Raw genomic sequence first — 26,157 nt, forward strand, 5'->3', positions numbered from 1 at the left:
GAATATGTGAAGGGCAAAGTATAGCATTCCAGTACAAAGTGTTTTCATTATTTGTTACAGGAAATCCTTGGGTTAAGTGCATAGGTGTAAAAAACAGAGTAAATGGCTTTGTAGAGAAGTATGTGTAAGGCCATATGAAGTAAACATGTGGCAGCTACCATTCACATTATGCAACTAGTAATGCGTGACCTTAAGTGTATATTATGTTGAGATTACAGGATTTTGTTTTTAAAACTGGCTAGCTTTTTTGGGAGAAGTCTAACTGATTTTGCCCCTAGACATAAGAACCAGGAATGGTTTTTGCCAAATAGGTCACGTGAGAAAACTGACTGTATGTGTGCCTTAAGTCCTGAACAAACAATTATTAGAAAGACAGATGAGTGTCTCCCTGTCATCAACATAACAATGCTTATGGGGTAAAACTGCCATAAACGGAAACATATTGTTGCTAGTACTGTGAAAACCCTATCAATACTTATGTCAGGAAGTTGGATCCCCAAACTTGATAAAAGAGGAGCGGTCCTGAGAAAGAAAGCTGGGCAAGGACTGGCAAATCCAGAAGATAGTAATGTACATTATGGAAATGTTTAGGAGTGTGTCATATCAAAGTGGGCCTAACCCTAAATATCTTCTCTGCATGATGTCAAACTTTTTCACATTCCTAGAATGACAATAAAAAAAGGCAATAAGTCAACTGTAATAAAACATTACAGGAGTCTCTTTCGAATGTCACTGATGAGTAGCTAAACAGACAAAACAAGTATATTACATTTTTTTATGTATGCTTTTTTAGGGTTGAGCCTGCGCTAGCGCACGTGTATCACTTGCGAGCCGCTGTAGTAGTTAGAAAAGGGCTTGGAGCCCCGTCAATGTCACGTCAGTGTCTTTCATTGGTTCGTGGGCTTGCCTTTCAAAATATGCTTGCTTTCTTTAGTGGAAGGCATGCATACGTCATGCATTTTCCAGTGGTTAGCCCTCCTCGAGCACAGTGACCAAGTACTGAAAACATACGAGGCTTGCTGTTTTCCGTCCGGTTTGTGGACTACTTTTTCTCTTTTTTTCGCAGTGGGATCTCGCTTGGCAGAAGTCGAGCACTTTGCATGACATCGACCCAGTTACAAAGTTAATTGCACTTTTGCTGGTTACATAGATAATTGCACTTTTGCCAATAGGTTTCACTACGAGTGAATTATAGCAGCGCGATCACACTCTTTTTTTCCATTTAATGAGGCAAGAAAAGTCTGGTTGGGAGTTTACAACTGCTAATAGCTCTAGCTCAGAGAAATGCGAGGCCGTTGCATTGCAAATGCTTGTTTATTCAAGTTAACAGTTAAAACAAGATGTTAATACATATATATTTATGTAATATATAAAGTGATCTTTAACATTTACTGAGATGCGTTTCTGGTAAAAAGGTTTTGGGTTTGCAGCATTGGTAATTCAAGACTTTTGAACTTTCAATGAACAGACTGAATATCTCACACTGGCCAGGTGAAAGAATGCCAATAAGGGAACTCGTCAATGACATGGAGCATGTACTTCAGCCACATTCAGTTCCTCCGTCCCCCGACTGTGACTACTGTAAACTGCACAACCCATTCTTCAATCACGAAGAGCCATGGTGGTTCAGTTCAGTGTTTCACTCTGCATCTCCATCTTTAAGGACTATATTAGGGCAACAACGGACTGAGACTTTTACGAAGCAAGTCAAATGTGAAATTAGGTGCAACTAGCTAAGTGATGAGTCTATACACAAGTAAGGCCAGTGGTTACAGGCAACAAAGAACATGGCCGTGAGGTACTGAAGGAAGCTACTTAACACCATTGTGGAACGAATATTCTGCTACCAGAGAAGACCAGTAGCTCCAATTTTATCTATACAATAGCAGTGAATACACCGCTCATACTCCTCTAATATTTATGCTGCAACCAATGTTCAATATGGTGTGATCTAAGAGTCTATACAACTTTATAAAATACATTAAAGCACATATAATCTTTATAATACACATCTACAGCACACAAAATACTTGCTTGAAAAGGTAAACTTTTGTTGTATTCTTGGGAAATCCACTCTGAAAAGAAAATTCATACATGTATGGGTTTCATTACAAAGCCTGAGACAGGCAGGTTTTTTGCGTAAACTACAGGTGAATAAAATTCTTGCTGTACAATGGAGAGCTCTTGACAACAGTCACTGTGTGGGTGTGTGATGGGGAAGAGGAATTCTAGAGCTCTGGAATGGTCACTGTATATTATTTACAAAGGGAAAAGTCAAGTTAGGGGCACATAAACACTGGTGCCTAAGGGTAGAAAAGGTGAGAGGACCAGTAACAAACCACAAACTAACTTGAAGCATTTCACTTTTTTACTCATGAGTAAAAAAAGTGAAAAGTGCATTTGGGAAAAGATGCTACAGATTTACGGTAGCAGCCCGTCATAATCCTTCTCCAAGAATTGTCAACTCCACTTCTCATTCGCAGAATGTACACATAAACTGTGGTTGGATAAATGGACAACAGATATCACCACACCGGCTCCACAGAGTTAAATGGACAGCACTGAGCGTGCTGTGCCCCCATCATATGCAAACCACCGAGTTACACGCAGACATGCCAGGCAGATATCAGCTGCCATTTCCGCTGCCCTGGAGGAAATGCTTTGAGGCATAACTAAAATCAATCTCGGCGCGCTTAGTAAAACAAAAATATGGAAGCAAGAGACAAGCAGTTAGAGGGCAGTGGAAGGCATGCTGCTTAGAAGTTCGGGACACAAATAATGCGAATAACTGCCTTGTTTTAGGATAAAAGAAAATGTGAAGATCCATCTGACTGTACTGAAACACTTAAAATGGGAGCTGAATCGGTCTGCGTGTGCCATACACTAGCAGTGATGATGCAGAAACCCTCTGCCTCAAACTTCCACCCAGGACAAGACTGTCTGACCAGATTCCAGAAGGGGACAAGGCAGTTTTCATTCTTAAAGCAACTTGTAAGTGTATCTTCATATTTTAAGAGTGCAACAGTCTCATGATTCTACACAAGAATTCAGGTACGTGCAAGAGGCCAAAGGCAAGGTGGAGTTATTTTTAAAGGCTTCGAAAAATCCAGACTAAGGAATGATCAAGTAAGCAGCCATTTTAGTAACCATGTTAAAAACAGAGCAATCCCATTTCGAGCTGCTTTGAAGATGAACACGTTCTCAGCTACAAGTGTTCTCATGAACAGCGAGCGTTATCGTTTTCCTTTTTTATTCGAAGCAAGCTATTTGAATTTCAATCATTGCAAAACACGAATTCATTTTTCTGGTCCTCGATATACAATTAAGTTAAAAAAAACACAACACATTATTTTTGTATGCTGCTGTTGGTTTTTCACAATAACGGAGGGATAATAACAATGGCAGTATTTTCTCTGAGACAAGGGTTATGAGCGTCCATTTTGTTGCGCCAACACAGTGGTGTGGCTTAGTGCAAGTCCATTCACATTGTGAGTCAGTAAACATTTTAGGGCAAGTTCCCTGAAAGGAGGGGCGGGGTGTGGAATGCGCTTTTACGAAAGCCGTCAGGTGCGTTTGGTTGCTACTGGAGTTGGAATGTTCGGAGTTCCTCGAAAACTACTTCTCCCCCCTGGTTCAGTACAGCCGCTTCTCATAACTAGATAAGAGAAAACAAAGACACCATTAGCAGCTCAAATCAATTCCATTTATAAAAACAATCTATAACCTACTCAGGGCCACTGGTGATGATGATATTTGATAAACTATTTCTTTTGACTGTGATAAACTTTGCGCTTTCAACTAAGTTCTAGTGAGATCATAGATGCTGGGACATTACTGCTCTTTAAAAACGTGATGTTCGTATTTAAAGATACATGATGCCAAAGAGAAGAACCACTTCAACCACCAAACAACTGAACTACCCGGTACATTAAATCCTTACTCTGAAAAGACAATGTATCAACATTAGCATCATGAACATTTATTTAGTTAGGTGTTGGATTTTTCACAAGATCTGAGCTGCCTAGAGGAACATGATTATAAACCGAGCAAGCTAAAATATGAATACAGAGAATACAACTTCCCCCTTGAAGCTCTTAGGGAAACGTATTCACCCTAAACTCAAGGCACAAGCAATGTCTGTGGGTATGCATTTTTCTTAATTGAATTCCCACTTATATTTCAACTGGTCGGAGCAGAAGGTTAGAGCAACAGCACAACCCAAGGCACTGTCAGTAGCATTTCAGCCAAAGCCTGACATTTCTGAAAGATGCTGCTGGCCTTCACGTTTTATGTTAAAAATCACACAGTCCATCTCCCGAGATGTCGGCTGACCTGGCTTTTGTGGCCCAGCAGAGCAGAAGGAGGGAGCAGACAAAGACGGAACCCAGAAGACCGCAACCAGCTGTGGAAACCAGCCCAAGCTCAAGATCCCCTCCAGAGTGGGAAGGCCAGATACCACAAAAGCCAGTGCAGCAGACACCTCAGGAGATGGACAGAAAAAAGAACAGGTGGAATGCTGGGTAAGTACAGCTTATGCACTACCAGAGGGAGGGGCTAGGGAGGGGATATCCCAGCATTCCTCATGTTCTTTTTTCTGTTGTGGAGATAGTTATCTCCAATTAGTGATGAATGGGACGAGGACAACAGGACTAGGAGTACTGAAGATTACCGGTAAATAATAGAGCATTATTTATCAAGGTTTAGAACCAGCAGATATGCAATATGAAACTTTAAAATGAATACTATTATCACAGATTGTTTAGAATAACTAAGCAGTATACGACATAGAACAGAATTTTTATATTATGATGAGGACAAACAATACACTTCGTATCGTAGCATTTGAAATATATTTCCCAGATCAATTGCCCACATCAGAAATCTTGTGGGGGATAAGGAGTTTGCAAAGTTGAGTTTGGGAAAACAGAAGTGTGTGTGTGTGCACAACGTTTCCCAAAGAAATACTACTTTTTGCTTTAAAAGTTCTAAGTATAAGTAAAGAACAATTAAGCTGTTCACCTTTGCAACCAAAAGCAGACAGCTCTCAAACCAGTCATGTTTCTGATTTTCACCCAAATGCACTAGCCTTCTGGCTGCTTTGGCACAATGGAAACAGGTTTAAATGATGCTCAAATGGGGGAAGGTCAAATTTACAAATGTGTCTTGTAAATGAAAGAATCTACTAATAAATGATGTAAAATGCTGCCCATCCTATGCACAATAGAAAAAAATTGTATTGAAAACGTCCACATGACCGAACTACATCGTGCATTATTAGTGTGAGGCTGGGTGACCTGCTAGAGAGCAGCATGATCCAATGAATGATCTCTAGCTTTGTGCGCTCTGCATTCCAGGCAACAAGTCTTTCAAGTGAGCGTGTCCAGAATGACCAGGTTCTATCTTAAAACAGATTCATGTAGTACCTTACTAACAAATCACCATGTAAAGAAATAAAGGATGACATCTACTTACATGGCAGAAATGTATAGCTAGAGGAGAATGGATGCATGGGCAGAAAGAAAAGACAAGGTTACGAGTTGATATTTTTCACGTTCAAAGGACATGGAACATGTTCCATCACCACTACCAACATCCCAAAAACAACTACAATAACTAACTAGATGCAGGCCACCTCCACAGAACAATCCCCATATTTAATCAACCCTCTTCCGTGGCACCAAATCTACATACACCAAATTCACTTTAGATGTCTGCGTGCTGCCAGCACAATACACGGAAAATCAGGATCTACAACACCCTCTTTGAAACGGTCAACCAATCAATAAGGTACTAACACCATAGCCAAATTCACACTCGCTAGCTAGCCAGTAGTGTAAATAAACAGATGCAGCTGAAACACATAAAAAGCAAACCTTGGTATTAGGACCAGCGATTAAGATATTCTGATAATAGATGAAAAATCAGGTTCATAGTGTGAATACTACTACTCTAGTATTGAGCCGGCAGAAAAAAACGCCAGATTTTAAAAGAGCATATTTGAATATTTATGTCAAAGGGACGTGCTCGGGAAATTTTAAGTGAGTCTGTTTAAAGATCTACATCAAATGCAATTGAATGAAAGATATCGAATGGGCATATTTAAAATCAGACTTAGAAGTGAACACTGTAGAGCTAACCCTCCACACATGGTAAGGGCGAGAGAGTCTGTAAAGCCTTTTTCTTTTTTAGGAGTGCAGAGGAGTTTATAGAAACGGAAATTCGAAGAGGCCCGCTGCAGGGAAATGATAAGTACATAACATGCTTAACTTGAGGAACCCCTAAACCATCGGCTGGTGTATACCTGGAAAGATGCAATTTAAATTTGGGTATTCTGACCCAGTACTAGACTTAATCATGAATTCAAGGATTGGTGTCTACATAGGAGGAGGAGGTCAAATTTATGTGGGAGGGGGTGGGATTAAAACTTTGATTAAAGAAGAAGAATTTGCTGTTTAAATAGGATTATTTGAATCAAACTGTAAAGTATTTCGATCATTTGGATCTATACTTACTCTTTATACGCGTTTTCAGTGTTTGAATGGCATAAAGGTGCGTAGTAGTACGATTGCATGGACTCCATGTTTAGCCAAAAATGACGACGACTGAGGGATATACATTCATACGATTAGACTTTTTTATACCTCTCTGCGGGTACTGGGCCGATAAACCAAAAACACTGAAGCACTCGGATTTTAAACATGAATTATTTTTTGTCAAAATTTTAATATGATGCAAGACAGCATACTGAAAGAACGAATTGCTAAGAAACGCTGTCGTACTTGAAGGAGCTTTTATCAAGTAGAAAAATAAGCTCCATGAATTGCCAACATGAACTGTATGTGTATTGAAGCGCTTAAGGTGATTCACACAAAAAGCATGCAGAGGTTAAAAAGTTTACTCCAATTACTTCCTCTGCCACTTTTAACTCGTTTTTTAGGTCTCACCTACACACATCCCTCATCTGTCGGTTGTCAAAACACGTTCTGTGGACCATACCAAAAACGTACAGTGGGCTTTGTGCCAGCCCACTGCTTACCATTGGTTGGCTTTCCCATCACTCTTCTTATACAAGGTCTTTGGTTCCTCTGGTATTTGTCCCTCCACTGGAGCATGGCTTCTTCAGCATCATTTTGACTGGATGACATCTATCCTTTTACAGTTGACAGTAGGGAACTACTTTTTTAGGTGGAGCATAGCAGCGTGCAAGCGCTGCTTTTCCAACCTGTTGTAATGTATTTATGAAGTTTAACCACGTCCATCACTTTGATTCGTTCCTGGGCTTAACGTGCAAAAATCCCTTGATGTGATTAGTAAATGCCTGACATTTGTCCCGCCTTGGTGCGGTTTTGCTACCACCTTGCAGACTGACCCTGTTACATGGATAACTGCATGATTGCAGATATGCTTCAGTGTGGGCGAACTATTTTTTTCTTTTTGTCTCTCCCACTTGCGATTTAAAGTTCAGTACATCGCGTCGCTTATTTTATTAGTCACTTTGCGCAACGCTGCGCTTTATCTTTAAGTTTGGCGGCTGCACCCTCATTTTGTTCCGCACGGCGCAGCTCACCCACCTCCAGTTTACTTAACGCTGTGCCCGTTTCACGAGCGCTGGGCTTTAACTAGATGTTTTATTTTAATTAGAGCTAGTTTTCATGAAAAACAGCGGCTGCTATTTCCGAGGCTTTTGCGGCTCGCTTCACGCGTCCTTACTTGTTTATTATATTTACAGTGGATTTATAAAACGAGGATCTGGAAGCTTCAAAGAGGTAATTGCACAATGTTCGCATACAAGTATCAGATATTATGGCTTTGGGACCCCCTTTGTGTAGTATTACACGTTAAGTAGAGACCTGCTGTAAAATGCTGCATTTCCGGGAAACGTACTGGAATTGTCACACATTTAGTTGCCTGCACGTGGCGTCCGAAGTACTTTTGATAATCCGTAGCTTGCTGTTCCATTAGCAGGTGAATTTTCCATATGAAACGTGTGCTGCATTTTGTCAAACATGATGGACAATTCTTATAGTATTCTTATACTATCAAGAAGGCAACATCTTGACCACTTAACTTGCACTGCACGACTTCATACTTAAAAAAAAAAAAACTAAAAGAATTGAATGCACTTGTAAATTTCATAATAGTGCATTGAAAGACGTTGAACTGCTTCTGGTGCAATACTGGAAGCTGTTCTCATGCAAGTAGGAGTGGACGGTGAGGTGTGTGTTTAGTCTCTGTAGCACAGGACTAGCTGCGAGACGGATGTGTGCTGTCAGGAGCTACAGTACTGGAGAATAGTGTAAGGAAATGCCTCCTTGGCATGGTTACCCCCTGACTTTTTGCCTTTGCTGATGCTATGTTTTGAATTGAAAGTGTGCTGAGGCCTGCTAACCAGGCCCCAGCACCAGTGTTCTTTCCCTAACCTGTACTTTTGTAACCACAATTGGCACACCCTGGCATCCAGATAAGTCCCTTGTAACTGGTACCTCTGGTACCAAGGGGCCTGATGCCAGGGAAGGTCTCTAAGGGCTGCAGCATGTCTTATGCCACCCTGGAGACCCCTCACTCAGCACAGACACACTGCTTACCAGCTTGTGTGTGCTAGTGAGAACAAAATGAGTAAGTCGACATGGCACTCCCCTCAGGGTGCCATGCCAGCCTCTCACTGCCTATGCAGTATAGGTAAGACTCCCCTCTAGCAGGCCTTACAGCCCTAAGGCAAGGTGTACTATACCATAGGTGAGGGCACCAGTGCATGAGCACTGTGCCCCTACAGTGTCTAAGCCAAACCTTAGACATTGTAAGTGCAGGGTAGCCATAAGAGTATATGGTCTGGGATTCTGTCAAACACGAACTCCACAGCACCATAATGGCTACACTGAAAACTGGGAAGTTTGGTATCAAACTTCTCAGCACAATAAATGCACACTGATGCCAGTGTACATTTTATTGTAAAACACACCCCAGAGGGCACCTTAGAGGTGCCCCCTGAAATTGTATCCAACTGTCTGTGTAGGCTGACTGGTTCCAGCAGCCTGCCACACAAGGGACATGTTGCTGGCCCCATGGGGAGAGTGCCTTTGTCACTCTGAGGCCAGTAACAAAGCCTGCACTGGGTGGAGATGCTAACACCTCCCCCAGGCAGGAGCTGTAACACCTGGCGGTGAGCCTCAAAGGCTCACCCCTTTGTTCCAGCACCGCAGGACACTCCAGCTAGTGGAGTTGCCCGCCCCCTCCGGCCACGGCCCCCACTTTTGGCGGCAAGGCCGGAGAAAATAATGAGAAAAACAAGGAGGAGTCACTGGCCAGTCAGGACAGCCCCTAAGGTGTCCTGAGCTGAAGTGACTCTAACTTTTAGAAATCCTCCATCTTGCAGATGGAGGATTCCCCCAATAGGATTAGGGATGTGCCCCCCTCCCCTTGGGAGGAGGCACAAAGAGGGTGTACTCACCCTCAGGGCTAGTAGCCATTGGCTACTAACCCCCCAGACCTAAACAGATTTAAAGACCCCTGCAAATCCCCGCAAGAAGCGTGAGACTTGCAACACTGCACCCGGCGACCCCGACTCGACTGGTGGAGAACCAACACCTCAGGGAGGACCCTCCGGCGACTCCGAGACCGTGAGTAACCAAAGTTGTCCCCCCTGAGCCCCCACAGCGACGCCTGCAGAGGGAATCCCGAGGCTTCCCCTGACCGCGACTGCCTGAACCTAAAGTCCCGACAGCTGGAAAAGACCCTGCACCCGCAGCCCCAGCACCTGAAGGAACGGAACTTCTGTGCAGGAGTGACCCCCAGGAGGCCCTCTCCCTTGCCCAGGTGGTGGCTACCCCGAGGAGCCCCCCCCTTGCCTGCCTGCACCGCTGAAGAGACCCCTTGGTCTCCCATTGAAATCAACAGAGAACCCGACGCTTGTTTGCACACTGCACCCGGCCGCCCCCGCGCTGCTGAGGGTGTACTTTCTGTGTGGACTTGTGTCCCCCCCCGGTGCCCTACAAAACCCCCCTGGTCTGCCCTCCGAAGACGCAGGTACTTACCTGCTGGCAGACTGGAACCGGGGCACCCCCTTCTCTCTATTGAAGCCAATGTGTTTTGGGCACCTCTTTGACGTCTGCACCTGACCGGCCCTGAGCTGCTGGTGTGGTAACTTTGGGGTTGCTCTGAACCCCCAACGGTGGGCTACCTTGGACCCAAAACTGAACCCTGTAGGTAATTTACTTACCTGCTAAAACTAACAATACTTTACCTCCCCAGGAACTGTGAAAATTGCACTGTGTCCACTTTTAAAACAGCTATTTGTGTTTTATGTGAAAAGTATATACGCTACTGTAATTATTCAAAGTTCCTAAAGTACTTACCTGCAATACCTTTCAAATGAGATATTACATGTAGAATTTGAACCTGTGGTTCTTAAAATAAACTAAGAAAATATATTTTTCTATAACAAAACCTATTGGCTGGATTTGTCTCCGAGTGTGTGTTCCTCATTTATTGCCTGTGTGTATGTACAACAAATGCTTAACACTACTCCTTTGATAAGCCTACTGCTCGACCACACTACCACAAAATAGAGCATTAGTATTATCTCTTTTTGCCACTATCTTACCTCTAAGGGGAACCCTTGGACTCTGTGCATGCTATTCCTTACTTTGAAATAGCACATACAGAGCCAACTTCCTACAAATAGTAACTGCATATATGTCACCGTAGCATACACATGTATATTGTTTTACAAGCCGAGGCGGTCATCTCAAGATATGCAGGGTGGAACTCGGTTAGATTCCCACGCTGTGCAGTAGCTCAAAGTATTTCTCTTCAAAATATCGCTCAATAGTGCATGAAAATCTCAAACCACTACTTGCTAGCACACGCAGTCATCAATCATTAGAAGGAAACTACTTCTTAGGGTTTAAGTCACCCGGACTCACCCTTTGGATACATACCCTTTATTTAAAAAACGTTTCCGGACCCAACCACTAGAAGGCAGATTTGTTTTAAACAATGTTAAATCCTCCTATAATATGTTTGTGAAAATGTATTACAGTATTATATTTAAATCTTGAAAGAGCGAGCCCACCCTGAGGGTTTTGCAGCTGGTTATTTGGTTACAAGTTAGTTACTTTATTTAAGGGCACATTTCTTTATAACAAAGACATTTGGACATTAAATGGTTTCTAGGTTTGAAATTTTATCATCTAGAAATGTAGCTCTTAATAAGGGATGTACACTGCTGTAATCTATAAGCACTTACTCTCTTGTACACTTTTATTTACCTATGCAATCACAACATATGTCACATTACACACTACAGTTAGGAGGCTCGTTTACAGAAACAAATTGCTTCAGACTGAACTGATTTTTACTCGACCAATTCATGGCATGGTAGGTTTAGGCTGGAGGAGCATTGTCTGCTTCTCCCATGATGCTACAGCAGAATTATCAGACCTGCAGACACAGGGCAGTCTTTCCATCCCTCAGTCCATTTAATTCCAAAACACATAATTACACTCCACAAAAAAAAAAAAAAAAAAAGAAATTCGAAAATTGCACTTAATTCCACAACTTATAATACTGCTCCACACCATGCCACATAATGCCACTCCAAACCACCCCACATAATTCCACACAACACCACACAATTCAGAGGCACATGATTCTGCACCACACAACATAATTACACTCCACATAAAACCACTCAGTCCCACATTACACTCCATGTAATTATACTCCCAACACAGCATAAAAACACCCCACAAATGCATTCTGTGCCACATACCAGCAATCCACATAAATGCACTACACACCATGACTCATAATTCCAGTAAGCACAATTTCACTCAACGCCACCCAGTTCCACAACACACAATTTAACTCCACATATTTCAAAAATACACCACATAATTCCACACCAAACTACACATTTCAGCTACACACAAGTTCACAACACACCACATACCTCCAATACACACCAGAGTACAACATCATGCCACAAAAATTAACAGCACACCACATAATTCAACTTCACAACATGCCATACCACAACATACAATATCATTACACCTAATTAAATCCATTACAATCTCACTCTACATAATTCCACGACTGTTAATACAATTTAATTACTATCCACATAATTCCACAGCACACTATGTCACATTTTTCCACTACACAACTCTACACTCCACCACATATTTCCTGTGCTGTATCTGCTGTGTGTGAGGGAAGCTTGCAGTTGTACCTTCTCTATAAGGGAGCATGCACTGCTGCCTGTGCTGTATCTGCTGTGTCCGAGGGAAGCATGCACTGCTGCTGCCTATACTGTATCTGCTGTGTGTGAGGGAAGCTTCCATGGGACATTCTCTAAGAGAAGCTTGCATTGTATTTTCTGTGTGAGGGATACGTTTGCATTATACATTCTGTGTGAGAGAAGCTTGCATTGTACCTTCTCTGAGGGCAGTTTGCATTGTACCTTCTCTTTGAGTGAAGCTTGTTTATTGAGCATTAGGCTACTTTTGAAAAGTTTAGAATAAACAGTTTTCCAACTTTCCACACATTTGATATTATTCCTAGATTTATAAATGACCAACTTTTGAAATTTAGGAAACAGATGCTCTCTCTTTATGAGTCTATGGCCTGCTCTTCCCTTCATTCTCTCACACACTCTTTCTGCTCCCCATCTAAAGTTCATTCAACACTTTGTGCACACACCACCTATCCCTCTCTATCTTCCTTTCAATTTATTCTGTGCAGCTCTCACCCCTATCTATTGACCATGCCACATAATTCCACTCCACATATACACTACACACCGCAGAATTCCACAACTAACAATTCCAATTAAACCCACATTGTTCCACTCCACACCACATAAATCCACTACACTCCAAATCAAAACACAGGTAAAATACATTGTCATTTACAACACCAATAGCTCTAAGCCCGCAAATGCGAGACCTATTGCATTGTAAACACTTGTTTTCTTTCTAATCCAACTCTCCATGGGTGTCCATGTGTTTTCTTGCTCTCTCCGGTGTGATTTTTACTCCTCATGCTCCCCTGCTGTGTTTTGCCCCCATCCCTAAGCTCGTTTATAGAGACAAAGTACAGAATTAGGCATGTATATTATCATGCTAAACACTTAAACACATACGGTCTCAAATTGCCAAGGAGTGTAACATCTGAAGTGAACAAGGAATGCAGCCCTGTGACTCAGTGTGTCAGCTGCATCCACCTCTTATTGTTTATAGAGGGACGCAGCATTACACCATTTACTCTGAATTACTCTGAAGTGATAATGTCAGCTCAGCTGATATCACGATGCAGCATTCGAAAAACGACCAGCACGATATGAAAGACCAAAATAGAAAATGCCTGTCTTGTTTATATTGGGGAATAAACTACCTTTATTGCTTAGTAAAACAAAAAGGTGATGGATGGAATGCTTAAATTAGTCTCAGCCACGGGCAATCGTTTGGGGGTTCATTTCAGTCAATCGTTGGTTGTGATCCCTTTTGGAGGGGTTCTTCCCCTGACAGTTTGGGATGGACTGTTGCAATCAGGAGCAAGGTAGGAACTGATTTGCATAAGACAGGCCTTTTTCTACATTGGCATGTGGGCGAAAAACAGTGACTGAAAAGAGGCCACAGGAGATTACCAGTGTGTAGGAAGTTGGCTCTGTATGTGCTATTTCAAAGTAAGGAATAGCATGCACAGAGTCCAAGGGTTCCCCTTAGAGGTAAAATAGTGGTAAAAATAGATAATACTAATGCTCTATTTTGTGGTAGTGTGGTCGAGCAGTAGGCTTATCCAAGGAGTAGTGTTAAGCATTTGTTGTACATACACATAGACAATAAATGAGGTACACACACAGAGACAAATCCAGCCAATAGGTTTTGTTATAGAAAAATCTCTTTTCTTAGTTTATTTTAAGAACCACAGGTTCAAATTTAACATGTAATATCTTATTTGAAAGGTATTGCAGGTAAGTACATTAGGAACTTTGAATCATTTCAATTGCATGTATACTTTTCAAGTTATTCACAAATAGCTACTTTAAAAGTGGACACTTAGTGCAATTTTCACAGTTCCTGGGGGAGGTAAGTTTTTGTTAGTTTTACCAGGTAAGTAAGACACTTACAGGGTTCAGTTCTTGGTCCAAGGTAGCCCACCGTTGGGGGTTCAGAGCAACCCCAAAGTTATCACACCAGCAGCTCAGGGCCGGTCAGGTGCAGAGTTCAAAGTGGTGCCCAAAACGCATAGGCTAGAATGGAGAGAAGGGGGTGCCCCGGTTCCGGTCTGCTTGCAGGTAAGTACCCGCGTCTTCGGAGGGCAGACCAGGGGGGTTTTGTAGGGCACCGGGGGGGACACAAGCCCACACAGAAATTTCACCCTCAGCAGCGCGGGGCGGCCGGGTGCAGTGTAGAAACAAGCGTCGGGTTCGCAATGTTAGTCAATGAGAGATCAAGGGATCTCTTTAGCGCTGCAGGCAGGCAAGGGGGGGCTTCCTCGGGGAAACCTCCACTTGGAAAAGGGAGAGGGACTCCTGAGGGTCACTTCTGCAGTGAAAGTCCGGTCCTTCAGGTCCTGGGGGCTGCGGGTGCAGGGTCTTTTCCAGGCGTCGGGACTTAGGTTTCAGAGAGTCGCTGTCAGGGGAAGCCTCGGGTTTCCCTCTGCAGGCAGCGCTGTGGGGGCTCAGGGGGGACAGGTTTTGGTACTCACAGTCGTAGAGTAGTCCGGGGGTCCTCCCTGAGGTGTTGGTTCTCCACCAGCCGAGTCGGGGTCGCCGGGTGCAGTGTTGCAAGTCTCACGCTTCTTGCGGGGAGTTGCAGGGTTCTTTAAAGCTGCTTCTTGAAACAAAGTCGCAGTCTTTTTGGAGCAGGTCCGCTGTCCTCGGGAGTTTCTTGTCGTCGTCGAAGCAGGGCAGTCCTCAGAGGATTCAGAGGTCGCTGGTCCCTTTGGAAGGCGTCGCTGGAGCAGAGTTCTTTGGAAGGCAGGAGACAGGCCGGTGAGTTTCTGGAGCCAAGGCAGTTGTTGTCTTCTAGTCTTCCTCTGCAGGGGTTTTCAGCTAGGCAGTCCTTCTTCTGGTTGTTGCAGGAATCTAATTTTCTAGGGTTCAGGGTAGCCCTTAAATACTAAATTTAAGGGCGTGTTTAGGTCTGGGGGGTTAGTAGCCAATGGCTACTAGCCCTGAGGGTGGGTACACCCTCTTTGTGCCTCCTCCCAAGGGGCGGGGGTCACAATCCTAACCCTATTGGGGGAATCCTCCATCTGCAAGATGGAGGATTTCTAAAAGTTAGAGTCACCTCAGCTCAGGACACCTTAGGGGCTGTCCTGACTGGCCAGTGACGACTCCTTGTTATTCTCATTATTTTCTCCGATCTTGCCGCCAAAAAGTGGGGGCCGGGCCGGAGGGGGCGGGCAACTCCACTAGCTGGAGTGTCCTGCGGTGCTGTGACAAAGGGGTGAGCCTTTGAGGCTCACCGCCAGGTGTTACAGCTCCTGCCTGGGGGAGGTGTTAGCATCTCCACCCAGTGCAGGCTTTGTTACTGGCCTCAGAGTGACAAAGGCACTCTCCCCATGGGGCCAGCAACATGTCTCTAGTGTGGCAGGCTGCTGGAACTAGTCAGCCTACACAGACAGTCGGTTAAGTTTCAGGGGGCACCTCTAAGGTGCCCTCTGGGGTGTATTTTGCAATAAAATGTACACTGGCATCAGTGTGCATTTATTGTGCTGAGAAGTTTGATACCAAACTTCCCAGTTTTCAGTGTAGCCATTATGGTGCTGTGGAGTTCGTGTTTGACAGACTCCCAGACCATATACTCTTATGGCTACCCTGCACTTACAATGTCTAAGGTTTTGTTTAGACACTGTAGGGGTACCATGCTCATGCACTGGTACCCTCACCTATGGTATAGTGCACCCTGCCTTAGGGCTGTAAGGCCTGCTAGAGGGGTGTCTTACCTATACTGCATAGGCAGTGAGAGGCTGGCATGGCACCCTGAGGGGAGTGCCATGTCGACTTACTCGTTTTGTCCTCACTAGCACACACAAGCTGGCAAGCAGTGTGTCTGTGCTGAGAGGTCTCCAGGGTGGCATAAGACATGCTGCAGCCCTTAGAGACCTTCCTTGGCATCAGGGCCCTTGGTACTAGAAGTACCAGTTACAAGGGACTTATCTGGATGCCAGGGTCTGCCAATTGTGGATACAAAAGTACAGGTTAGGGAAAGAACACTGGTGCTGGGGCCTGGTTAGCAGGCCTCAGCACACTTTCAATTGTAAACATAGCATCAGCAAAGGCAAAAAGTCAGGGGGCAACCATGCCAAGGAGGCATTTCCTTACACAACCCCCCCCCCCCAAACGAAAGAGGATGAGACTAACCTTTCCCAAGAGAGTCTTCATTTTCTAAGTGGAAGAACCTGGAAAGGCCATCTGCATTGGCATGGGCAGTCCCAGGTCTGTGTTCCACTATAAAGTCCATTCCCTGTAGGGAGATGGACCCCCTCAACAGTTTAGGATTTTCACCTTTCATTTGCATCAGCCATTTGAGAGGTCTGTGGTCAGTTTGAACTAGGAAGTGAGTCCCAAAGAGGTATGGTCTCAGCTTCTTCAGGGACCAAACCACAGCAAAGGCCTCCCTCTCAATGGCACTCCAACGCTGCTCCCTGGGGAGTAACCTCCTGCTAATGAAAGCAACAGGCTGGTCAAGGCCATCATCATTTGTTTGGGACAAAACTGCCCCTATCCCATGTTCAGAGGCATCTGTCTGCACAATGAACTGCTTAGAATAATCTGGAGCTTTTAGAACTGGTGCTGAGCACATTGCTTGTTTCAGGGTGTCAAAGGCCTGTTGGCATTCCACAGTCCAGTTCACTTTCTTGGGCATTTTCTTGGAGGTGAGTTCAGTGAGGGCTGTCACAATGGATCCATATCCCTTCACAAACCTCCTGTAATACCCAGTCAAGCCAAGGAATGCCCTGACTTGAGTCTGGGTTTTTGGAGCTACCCAGTCCAGAATAGTCTGGATCTTGGGTTGGAGTGGCTGAACTTGGCCTCCACCTACAAGGTGGCCCAAGTAAACCACAGTTCCCTGCCCTATCTGGCATTTGGATGCCTTGATAGAGAGGCCTGCAGTTTGCAGAGCCTTCAAAACCTTCTTCAGGTGGACCAGGTGATCCTGCCAGGTGGAGCTAAAGACAGCAATATCATCAAGATAAGCTGTGCTAAAGGACTCCAAGCCAGCAAGGACTTGATTCACCAACCTTTGGAAGGTGGCAGGGGCATTCTTTAAACCAAAGGGCATAACAGTAAACTGATAATGCCCATCAGGTGTGGAGAATGCTGTTTTCTCTTTTGCTCCAGGTGCCATTTTTATTTGCCAGTACCCTGCTGTCAAGTCAAAGGTACTTAAGAATTTGGCAGCACCTAATTTATCTATGAGCTCATCAGCTCTGGGAATTGGATGAGCATCTGTCTTGGTGACAGAATTGAGCCCTCTGTAGTCCACACAAAACCTCATCTCTTTCTTTCCATCTTTGGTGTGAGGTTTGGGGACTAAGACCACTGGGCTAGCCCAGGGGCTGTCAGAGCGCTCAATTACTCCCAATTCCAGCATCTTGTGGACTTCCACCTTGATGCTTTCCTTAACATGGTCAGACTGTCTAAAGATTTTGTTCTCGACAGGCATGCTGTCTCCTGTGTCCACATCATGGGTACACAGGTGTGTCTGACCAGGGGTTAAGGAGAAGAGTTCAGGAAACTGTTGTAGGACTCTCCTACAATCAGCTTGCTGTTGGCCAGAGAGGGTGTCTGAGTAGATCACTCCATCTACTGAGCCATCTTTTGGGTCTGATGACAGAAGATCAGGGAGAGGTTCACTCTCTGCCTCCTGATCCTCATCTGTTACCATCAACAGATTCACATCAGCCCTGTCATGGAAGAGCTTAAGGCGGTTCACATGGATCACCCTCTTGGGGCTCCTGCTTGTGCCCAGGTCCACCAGGTAGGTGACCTGACTCTTCCTTTCTAGCACTGGGTAAGGGCCACTCCATTTGTCCTGGAGTGCCCTGGGAGCCACAGGCTCCAGAACCCAGACTTTCTGCCCTGGTTGGAACTCAACCAGTGCAGCCTTTTGGTCATACCAAAACTTCTGGAGCTGTTGGCTGGCCTCAAGGTTTTTGGTTGCCTTTTCCATGTACTCTGCCATTCTAGAGCGAAGGCCAAGTACATAGTCCACTATGTCTTGTTTAGGCTCATGAAGAGGTCTCTCCCAGCCTTCTTTAACAAGAGCAAGTGGTCCCCTTACAGGGTGGCCAAACAGAAGTTCAAAGGGTGAGAATCCTACTCCCTTCTGTGGCACCTCTCTGTAAGCAAAAAGCAGACATGGCAAGAGGACATCCCATCTCCTTTTGAGTTTTTCTGGGAGCCCCATGATCATGCCTTTTAATGTCTTGTTGAATCTCTCAACTAAGCCATTAGTTTGTGGATGGTATGGTGTAGTGAATTTGTAAGTCACTCCACACTCATTCCACATGTGTTTTAGGTATGCTGACATGAAGTTGGTACCTCTGTCAGACACCACCTCCTTAGGGAAACCCACTCTGGTAAAGATACCAATGAGGGCCTTGGCTACTGCAGGGGCAGTAGTCGACCTAAGGGGAATAGCTTCAGGATACCTAGTAGCATGATCCACTACTACTAGGATGTACATATTTCCTGAGGCTGTGGGAGGTTCCAGTGGACCAACTATGTCCACACCCACTCTTTCAAAGGGGACCCCCACCACTGGAAGTGGAATGAGGGGGGCCTTTGGGTGCCCACCTGTCTTACCACTGGATTGACAGGTGGGGCAGGAGAGGCAAAACTCCTTAACCTTCTGGAACATATTGGGCCAGTAGAAGTGGTTGACTAACCTCTCCCACGTCTTGGTTTGTCCCAAATGCCCAGCAAGGGGAATATCATGGGCTAAGGTCAGAATAAACTCTCTGAACGACTGAGGCACTACCACTCTCCTAGTGGCACCAGGTTTGGGGTCTCTGGCCTCAGTGTACAGGAGTCCATCTTCCCAATAGACCCTATGTGTTCCATTTTTCTTGCCCTTGGACTCTTCAGCAGCTTGCTGCCTAAGGCCTTCAAGAGAGGGACAGGTTTCTTGTCCCTTACACAGCTCCTCCCTTGAGGGTCCCCCTGGGCCTAAGAGCTCAACCTGATAAGGTTCAAGCTCCAAAGGCTCAGTTCCCTCAGAGGGCAGAACTTCTTCCTGAGAAGAGAGGTTCTCTTTTTCTGACTGTGTTGCAGTTGGTTTCCCAACTGACTTTCCTTTTCTCTTGGTAGGCTGGGCCATTTTTCCAGACTCCAGCTCTACTTTTTCACCCTGTGCCTTGCATTGTGCTCTTGTTTTTACACACACCAGTTCAGGGATACCCAGCATGGCTGCATGGGTTTTTAGTTCTACCTCAGCCCATGCTGAGGACTCCAGGTCATTTCCAAGCAGACAGTCTACTGGGATGTTTGAGGAGACCACCACCTGTTTCAGGCCATTGACCCCTCCCCATTCTAAAGTTACCATTGCCATGGGATGTGCTTTAGTTTGATTGTCAGCATTGGTGACTGTATAAGTTTTTCCAGTCAGGTATTGGCCAGGGGAAACCAGTTTCTCTGTCACCATGGTGACACTGGCACCTGTATCCCTCAGGCCCTCTACACTTGTCTCATTAATAAAGAGCTGCTGCCTGTATTTTTGCATGTTAGGGGGCCAGGCAGCTAGTGTGGCTAAATCCACCCCACCCTCAGAGACTAGAGTAGCTTCAGTGTGGACCCTGATTTGCTCTGGGCACACTGTTGATCCCACTTGGAGACTAGCCATTCCAGTGTTACCTGGATTGGAGTTTGGAGTGGAACTTTTCTTGGGACAGGCCTTGTCTCCAGTTTGGTGTCCAGACTGACTACAGTTTCGACACCAGGCCTTTTTGGGATCAAAGTTTTTACCCTTGTACCCAGGATTGTTTTGTGAAGAGGCTCTGGGCCCACCCTCCTGTGCAGGTTTTTGGGGGCCTGTAGAAGACTCTTGACTATTTTTTATTTTTGGCTGTCTCACCACCTTTCACCTGGGGAGGTTTTGTGACCCCTTTCTTTTGGTCACCCCCTGTGGAAGTTTTGGACACCCTTGTCTTGACCCAATGGTCCGCCTTCTTTCCCAATTCTTGGGGAGAAATTGGTCCTAGGTCTACCAGATGCTGATGCAGTTTATCATTGAAACAATTAATTAACAGATGTTCTTTCACAAATAAATTGTACAGCCCATCATAATTACTTACACCACTGCCTTGAATCCAAACATCAAGTGTTTTTACTGAGTAGTCTACAAAGTCAACACAGGTCTGGCTCGAGGATTTTTGAGCCCCCCTGAATCTAAACCTATACTCCTCAGTGGAGAATCCAAAGCCCTCAATCAGGGTACCCTTCATGAGGTCATAAGATTCTGCATCTTTTCCAGAGAGTGTGAGGAGTCTATCCCTACACTTTCCTGTGAACATTTCCCAAAGGAGAGCACCCCAGTGAGATTTGTTCACTTTTCTAGTTACACAAGCCCTCTCAAAAGCTGTGAACCATTTGGTGATGTCATCACCATCTTCATATTTAGTTACAATCCCTTTAGGGATTTTCAACATGTCAGGAGAATCTCTGACCCTATTTATGTTGCTGCCACCATTGATGGGTCCTAGGCCCATCTCTTGTCTTTCCCTCTCTATGGCTAGGATCTGTCTTTCCAAAGCCAATCTTTTGGCCATCCTGGCTAACTGGATGTCCTCTTCACTGGAGTTATCCTCAGTGATTTCAGAGTTGTTGGTCCCTCCTGTGAGGGAACCAGCATCTCTGACTATTATTTGTGGAGTCAGGGCTTGAGTAGCCCTGCTCTCCCTAAGTAGGACTGGAGGGGGGGAATTTCCCTCCAAGTCACTATCTTCATCCTCTGAGTTGCCACCCTCAGAGGGATTGGCCTTTTCAAACTCTGCCAAAAGCTCCTGGAGCTGTATTTTGGTAGGTTTGGGGCCTATTGTTATTTTCTTTAGTTTACAGAGTGACCTTAGCTCTCTCATCTGTAGATGGAGGTAAGGTGTGGTGTCGAGTTCCACCACAGTCACATCTGTGCTAGACATTTTGCTTCTAAAAGTTGGAATACTTTTTAAGAATCTACAACTAGTTCTAGGTTCTAATTCAAACTTTTACAAACTTTTAAACTCTAAAAGAAATGCTAAACAGGATCTAACACAAGGCCCTAGCAGGTCTTTTAAGAATTTAGAAAACTTTTCAAATTGCAAAAATCAATTTCTAATGACAATTTTGGAATTTGTCGTGTGATCAGGTATTGGCTGAGTAGTCCAGCAAATGCAAAGTCTTGTACCCCACCGCTGATCCACCAATGTAGGAAGTTGGCTCTGTATGTGCTATTTCAAAGTAAGGAATAGCATGCACAGAGTCCAAGGGTTCCCCTTAGAGGTAAAATAGTGGTAAAAATAGATAATACTAATGCTCTATTTTGTGGTAGTGTGGTCGAGCAGTAGGCTTATCCAAGGAGTAGTGTTAAGCATTTGTTGTACATACACATAGACAATAAATGAGGTACACACACTCAGAGACAAATCCAGCCAATAGGTTTTGTTATAGAAAAATATCTTTTCTTAGTTTATTTTAAGAACCACAGGTTCAAATTTAACATGTAATATCTTATTTGAAAGGTATTGCAGGTAAGTACATTAGGAACTTTGAATCATTTCAATTGCATGTATACTTTTCAAGTTATTCACAAATAGCTACTTTAAAAGTGGACACTTAGTGCAATTTTCACAGTTCCTGGGGGAGGTAAGTTTTTGTTAGTTTTACCAGGTAAGTAAGACACTTACAGGGTTCAGTTCTTGGTCCAAGGTAGCCCACCGTTGGGGGTTCAGAGCAACCCCAAAGTTATCACACCAGCAGCTCAGGGCCGGTCAGGTGCAGAGTTCAAAGTGGTGCCCAAAACGCATAGGCTAGAATGGAGAGAAGGGGGTGCCCCGGTTCCGGTCTGCTTGCAGGTAAGTACCCGCGTCTTCGGAGGGCAGACCAGGGGGGTTTTGTAGGGCACCGGGGGGGGACACAAGCCCACACAGAAATTTCACCCTCAGCAGCGCGGGGGCGGCCGGGTGCAGTGTAGAAACAAGCGTCGGGTTCGCAATGTTAGTCAATGAGAGATCAAGGGATCTCTTTAGCGCTGCAGGCAGGCAAGGGGGGGGCTTCCTCGGGGAAACCTCCACTTGGACAAGGGAGAGGGACTCCTGGGGGTCACTTCTGCAGTGAAAGTCCGGTCCTTCAGGTCCTGGGGGCTGCGGGTGCAGGGTCTTTTCCAGGCGTCGGGACTTAGGTTTCAGAGAGTCGCGGTCAGGGGAAGCCTCGGGTTTCCCTCTGCAGGCGGCGCTGTGGGGGTTCAGGGGGGACAGGTTTTGGTACTCACAGTCGTAGAGTAGTCCGGGGGTCCTCCCTGAGGTGTTGGTTCTCCACCAGCCAAGTCGGGGTCGCCGGGTGCAGTGTTGCAAGTCTCACGCTTCTTGCGGGGAGTTGCAGGGTTCTTTAAAGCTGCTTCTTGAAACAAAGTCGCAGTCTTTATGGAGCAGGTCCGCTGTCCTCGGGAGTTTCTTGTCGTCGTCGAAGCAGGGCAGTCCTCAGAGGATTCAGAGGTCGCTGGTCCCTTTGGAAGGCGTCGCTGGAGCAGAGTTCTTTGGAAGGCAGGAGACAGGCCGGTGAGTTTCTGGAGCCAAGGCAGTTGTTGTCTTCTGGTCTTCCTCTGCAGGGGTTTTCAGCTAGGCAGTCCTTCTTCTGGTTGTTGCAGGAATCTAATTTTCTAGGGTTCAGGGTAGCCCTTAAATACTAAATTTAAGGGCGTGTTTAGGTCTGGGGGGTTAGTAGCCAATGGCTACTAGCCCTGAGGGTGGGTACACCCTCTTTGTGCCTCCTCCCAAGGGGCGGGGGTCACAATCCTAACCCTATTGGGGGAATCCTCCATCTGCAAGATGGAGGATTTCTAAAAGTTAGAGTCACCTCAGCTCATGACACCTTAGGGGCTGTCCTGACTGGCCAGTGACGACTCCTTGTTATTCTCATTATTTTCTCCAGTCTTGCCGCCAAAAAGTGGGGGCCGGGCCGGAGGGGGCGGGCAACTCCACTAGCTGGAGTGTCCTGCGGTGCTGTGACAAAGGGGTGAGCCTTTGAGGCTCACCGCCAGGTGTTACAGCTCCTGCCTGGGGGAGGTGTTAGCATCTCCACCCAGTGCAGGCTTTGTTACTGGCCTCAGAGTGACAAAGGCACTCTCCCCATGGGGCCAGCAACATGTCTCTAGTGTGGCAGGCTGCTGGAACTAGTCAGCCTACACAGACAGTCGGTTAAGTTTCAGGGGGCACCTCTAAGGTGCCCTCTGGGGTGTATTTTGCAATAAAATGTACACTGGCATCAGTGTGCATTTATTGTGCTGAGAAGTTTGATACCAAACTTCCCAGTTTTCAGTGTAGCCATTATGGTGCTGTGGAGTTCATGTTTGACAGACTCCCAGACCATATACTCTTATGGCTACCCTGCACTTACAATGTCTAAGGTTTTGTTTAGACACTGTAGGGGTACCATGCTCATGCACTGGTACCCTCACCTATGGTATAGTGCACCCTGCCTTAGGGCTGTAAGGCCTGCTAGAGGGGTGTCTTACCTATACTGCATAGGCAGTGAGAGGCTGGCATGGCACCCTGAGGGGAGTGCCATGTCGACTTACTCGTTTTGTCCTCACTAGCACACACAAGCTGGCAAGCAGTGTGTCTGTGCTGAGTGAGAGGTCTCCAGGGTGGCATAAGACATGCTGCAGCCCTTAGAGACCTTCCTTGGCATCAGGGCCCTTGGTACTAGAAGTACCAGTTACAAGGGACTTATCTGGATGCCAGGGTCTGCCAATTGTGGATACAAAAGTACAGGTTAGGGAAAGAACACTGGTGCTGGGGCCTGGTTAGCAGGCCTCAGCACACTTTCAATTGTAAACATAGCATCAGCAAAGGCAAAAAATCAGGGGGCAACCATGCCAAGGAGGCATTTCCTTACACAGTGGTTAAGGTTTATCAAGCATTTCATCCATTCATCAACTTATTGTTGTTACAGTTGATGCCCTAAGTCCAATAGGCATCCCCGGACAAGGGGTACCATGCTCACTGTGCGATAGTTCTCAAGCTTCACTCTACTGATGAGTCCCAAGAAGGGTAAAACCGGTCTAGGGGTGCTTGTGGTCATTCTGGAGGGGACTCCCTTGGTAGCTGCGGATAGAGTACCAATAAGCAGCAGGATCAGTACTGATTTGTAAAGGTGGGCCTTTGACTAGAGTGCTATGGTGGGCAAAAAAACAATGGCCTGGAATGCGGCCTGAACGACTGCTAAAGGCTAAGATTTATTCAAGTATTCCCTCCATCACCTTTCAGTTGTCGTAGTTGGCAACAATCAATACTAGCACATCCCACAATGGAACTACATCTTATATGTGAGAAGACCCGATTAAAAATTGTACATGTTCATTTCATTTAACAAGATTTATTATATAGCAATTTTTCTAAATCTTTTTCATTTAACCAAATTGTCTGGATATATGAAAAATGTCACTTACCCAGTGTACATCTGTTTGTGGCATGTTGCGCTGCAGATTCACATGCTGTGCACTGTTCCTGCCATCTAGTGTTGGGCTCGGAGTGTTACAAGTTGTTTTTCTTCGAAGAAGTCTTTTCGAGTCACGGGTCCGAGTGACTCCTCCCTTTCGGCTCCATTGCGCATGGGCATCGACTCCATCTTAGATTATTTTCCCGTCATAGGGTGAGGTAAGAGTGGTAGAATGAGGATACTAAAGATGTCCATGCAATGGAATAGGTAATGTATGTACATAGTTTGAGGTAAAGGAATATTTATTTACATATATACAATTTAAATGCAACTTAAACGGCTACAGGCTCCCGGGGAGGGCGCATGTGAATCTGCAGCGCAGCATGCCACGAACAGATGTACACTGGGTAAGAGACATTTTCCGTCTGATGGCATGTGTGGCTGCAGATACACATGCTGTGCATAGACTACAAAGCAGTAATCCTCCCAAAAGCGGTGGTCAGCCTGTAGGAGATGAAGTTGTTTGAAATAGTAGTACAGCCTGTCCTAAGTGGCTTGTTGTGTTGCTAGCACATCTACACAGTAATGTTTAATAAAGGTATGAGGTGTAGACCAAATGGCTGCTTTACAAATTTCTGTCATTGGTATATTTCCTAAAAAGGCCATTGTTGCTCCTTTTTCCTGGTGGAATGTGCTTTTGGTGTTACTAATAGCTGCCTTCTGGCTTTTAGGTTACACGTTTGGATGCATTTTACTATCCATCTAACTAGTCCTTGTTTTGAGATTGGATTTCCAGTATGTGGTTTTTGGAATGCCACAAATAGCTGTTTAGTTTTCCTAAATGATTTTGTTCTGTCAATGTAATACATTATAGCTCTTTTAATGTCTAATGTATGCAGCGCTCTTTCTGCTACCGAGTCTGGCTGTGAGAAGAAGACTGGAAGTTCCACTGTTTGTTTGATATGAAACGGTGAGAGCACTTTAGGTAGGAATTTTGGGTTTGTGCGAAGTACTACTTAATGTCTGTGTACTTGCATGAAGGGTTGTTCAATAGTGAATGCTTGTATTTTACTAACTCTTCGTAATGAAGTGATTGCAACGAGGAATGCTACTTTCCACATTAGGTATTGAATCTGACACAAATTAATGGGTTCAAATGGTGGACCCATGAGTTGCGTGAGTACAATATTGAGATTCCATGAAGGCACTGGAGGTGTTCTTGGTGGTATGATACGTTTAGTCCTTCCATGAAGGCTTTGATAACAGGGACTCTAAATAGGGACATGTGTTGTATATTTTGCAAATACGCTGAAATTTCTTGCTTGTTTAATTATTTCCATACATTCTGTTGGAAGATGTAGATATCCAAACTCTTAAGACTTCAGGAGCCAAATCGCTAGATTGAGTATTGCTGGATTTGGATGCCTGATCAGTTGTTTGTTTAGTGTCAACAGATCCGGTCTGTTTGGCAGTTTGATGTGTGGTACTACTGACAGGTCTAACAATGTCGT

The 26,157-nt window shown here is 45.1% G+C and overlaps 1 protein-coding gene across 4 annotated transcripts in view; it reads right to left on the bottom strand.

The window, feature by feature from the left end:
- Positions 1-1,295: 1,295 nt before the first annotated feature.
- IMPDH1 (inosine monophosphate dehydrogenase 1) overlaps positions 1,296-26,157 on the bottom strand; it is a 357,871-nt gene continuing 333,009 nt past the window's right edge. For all 4 annotated transcript variants that reach the window (XM_069229367.1, XM_069229368.1, XM_069229371.1 and 1 more), the window contains exon 15: positions 1,296-3,655. In XM_069229367.1, the coding sequence (XP_069085468.1) occupies positions 3,634-3,655 (22 nt within the window). In that variant the 3' untranslated portion in view covers positions 1,296-3,633. The remainder of the gene's footprint in view (positions 3,656-26,157) is intronic.

The sequence above is a fragment of the Pleurodeles waltl genome, chromosome 4_1 (genome assembly GCF_031143425.1).
Source record: "Pleurodeles waltl isolate 20211129_DDA chromosome 4_1, aPleWal1.hap1.20221129, whole genome shotgun sequence".
Taxonomy (NCBI): Eukaryota; Metazoa; Chordata; class Amphibia; order Caudata; family Salamandridae; genus Pleurodeles; species Pleurodeles waltl.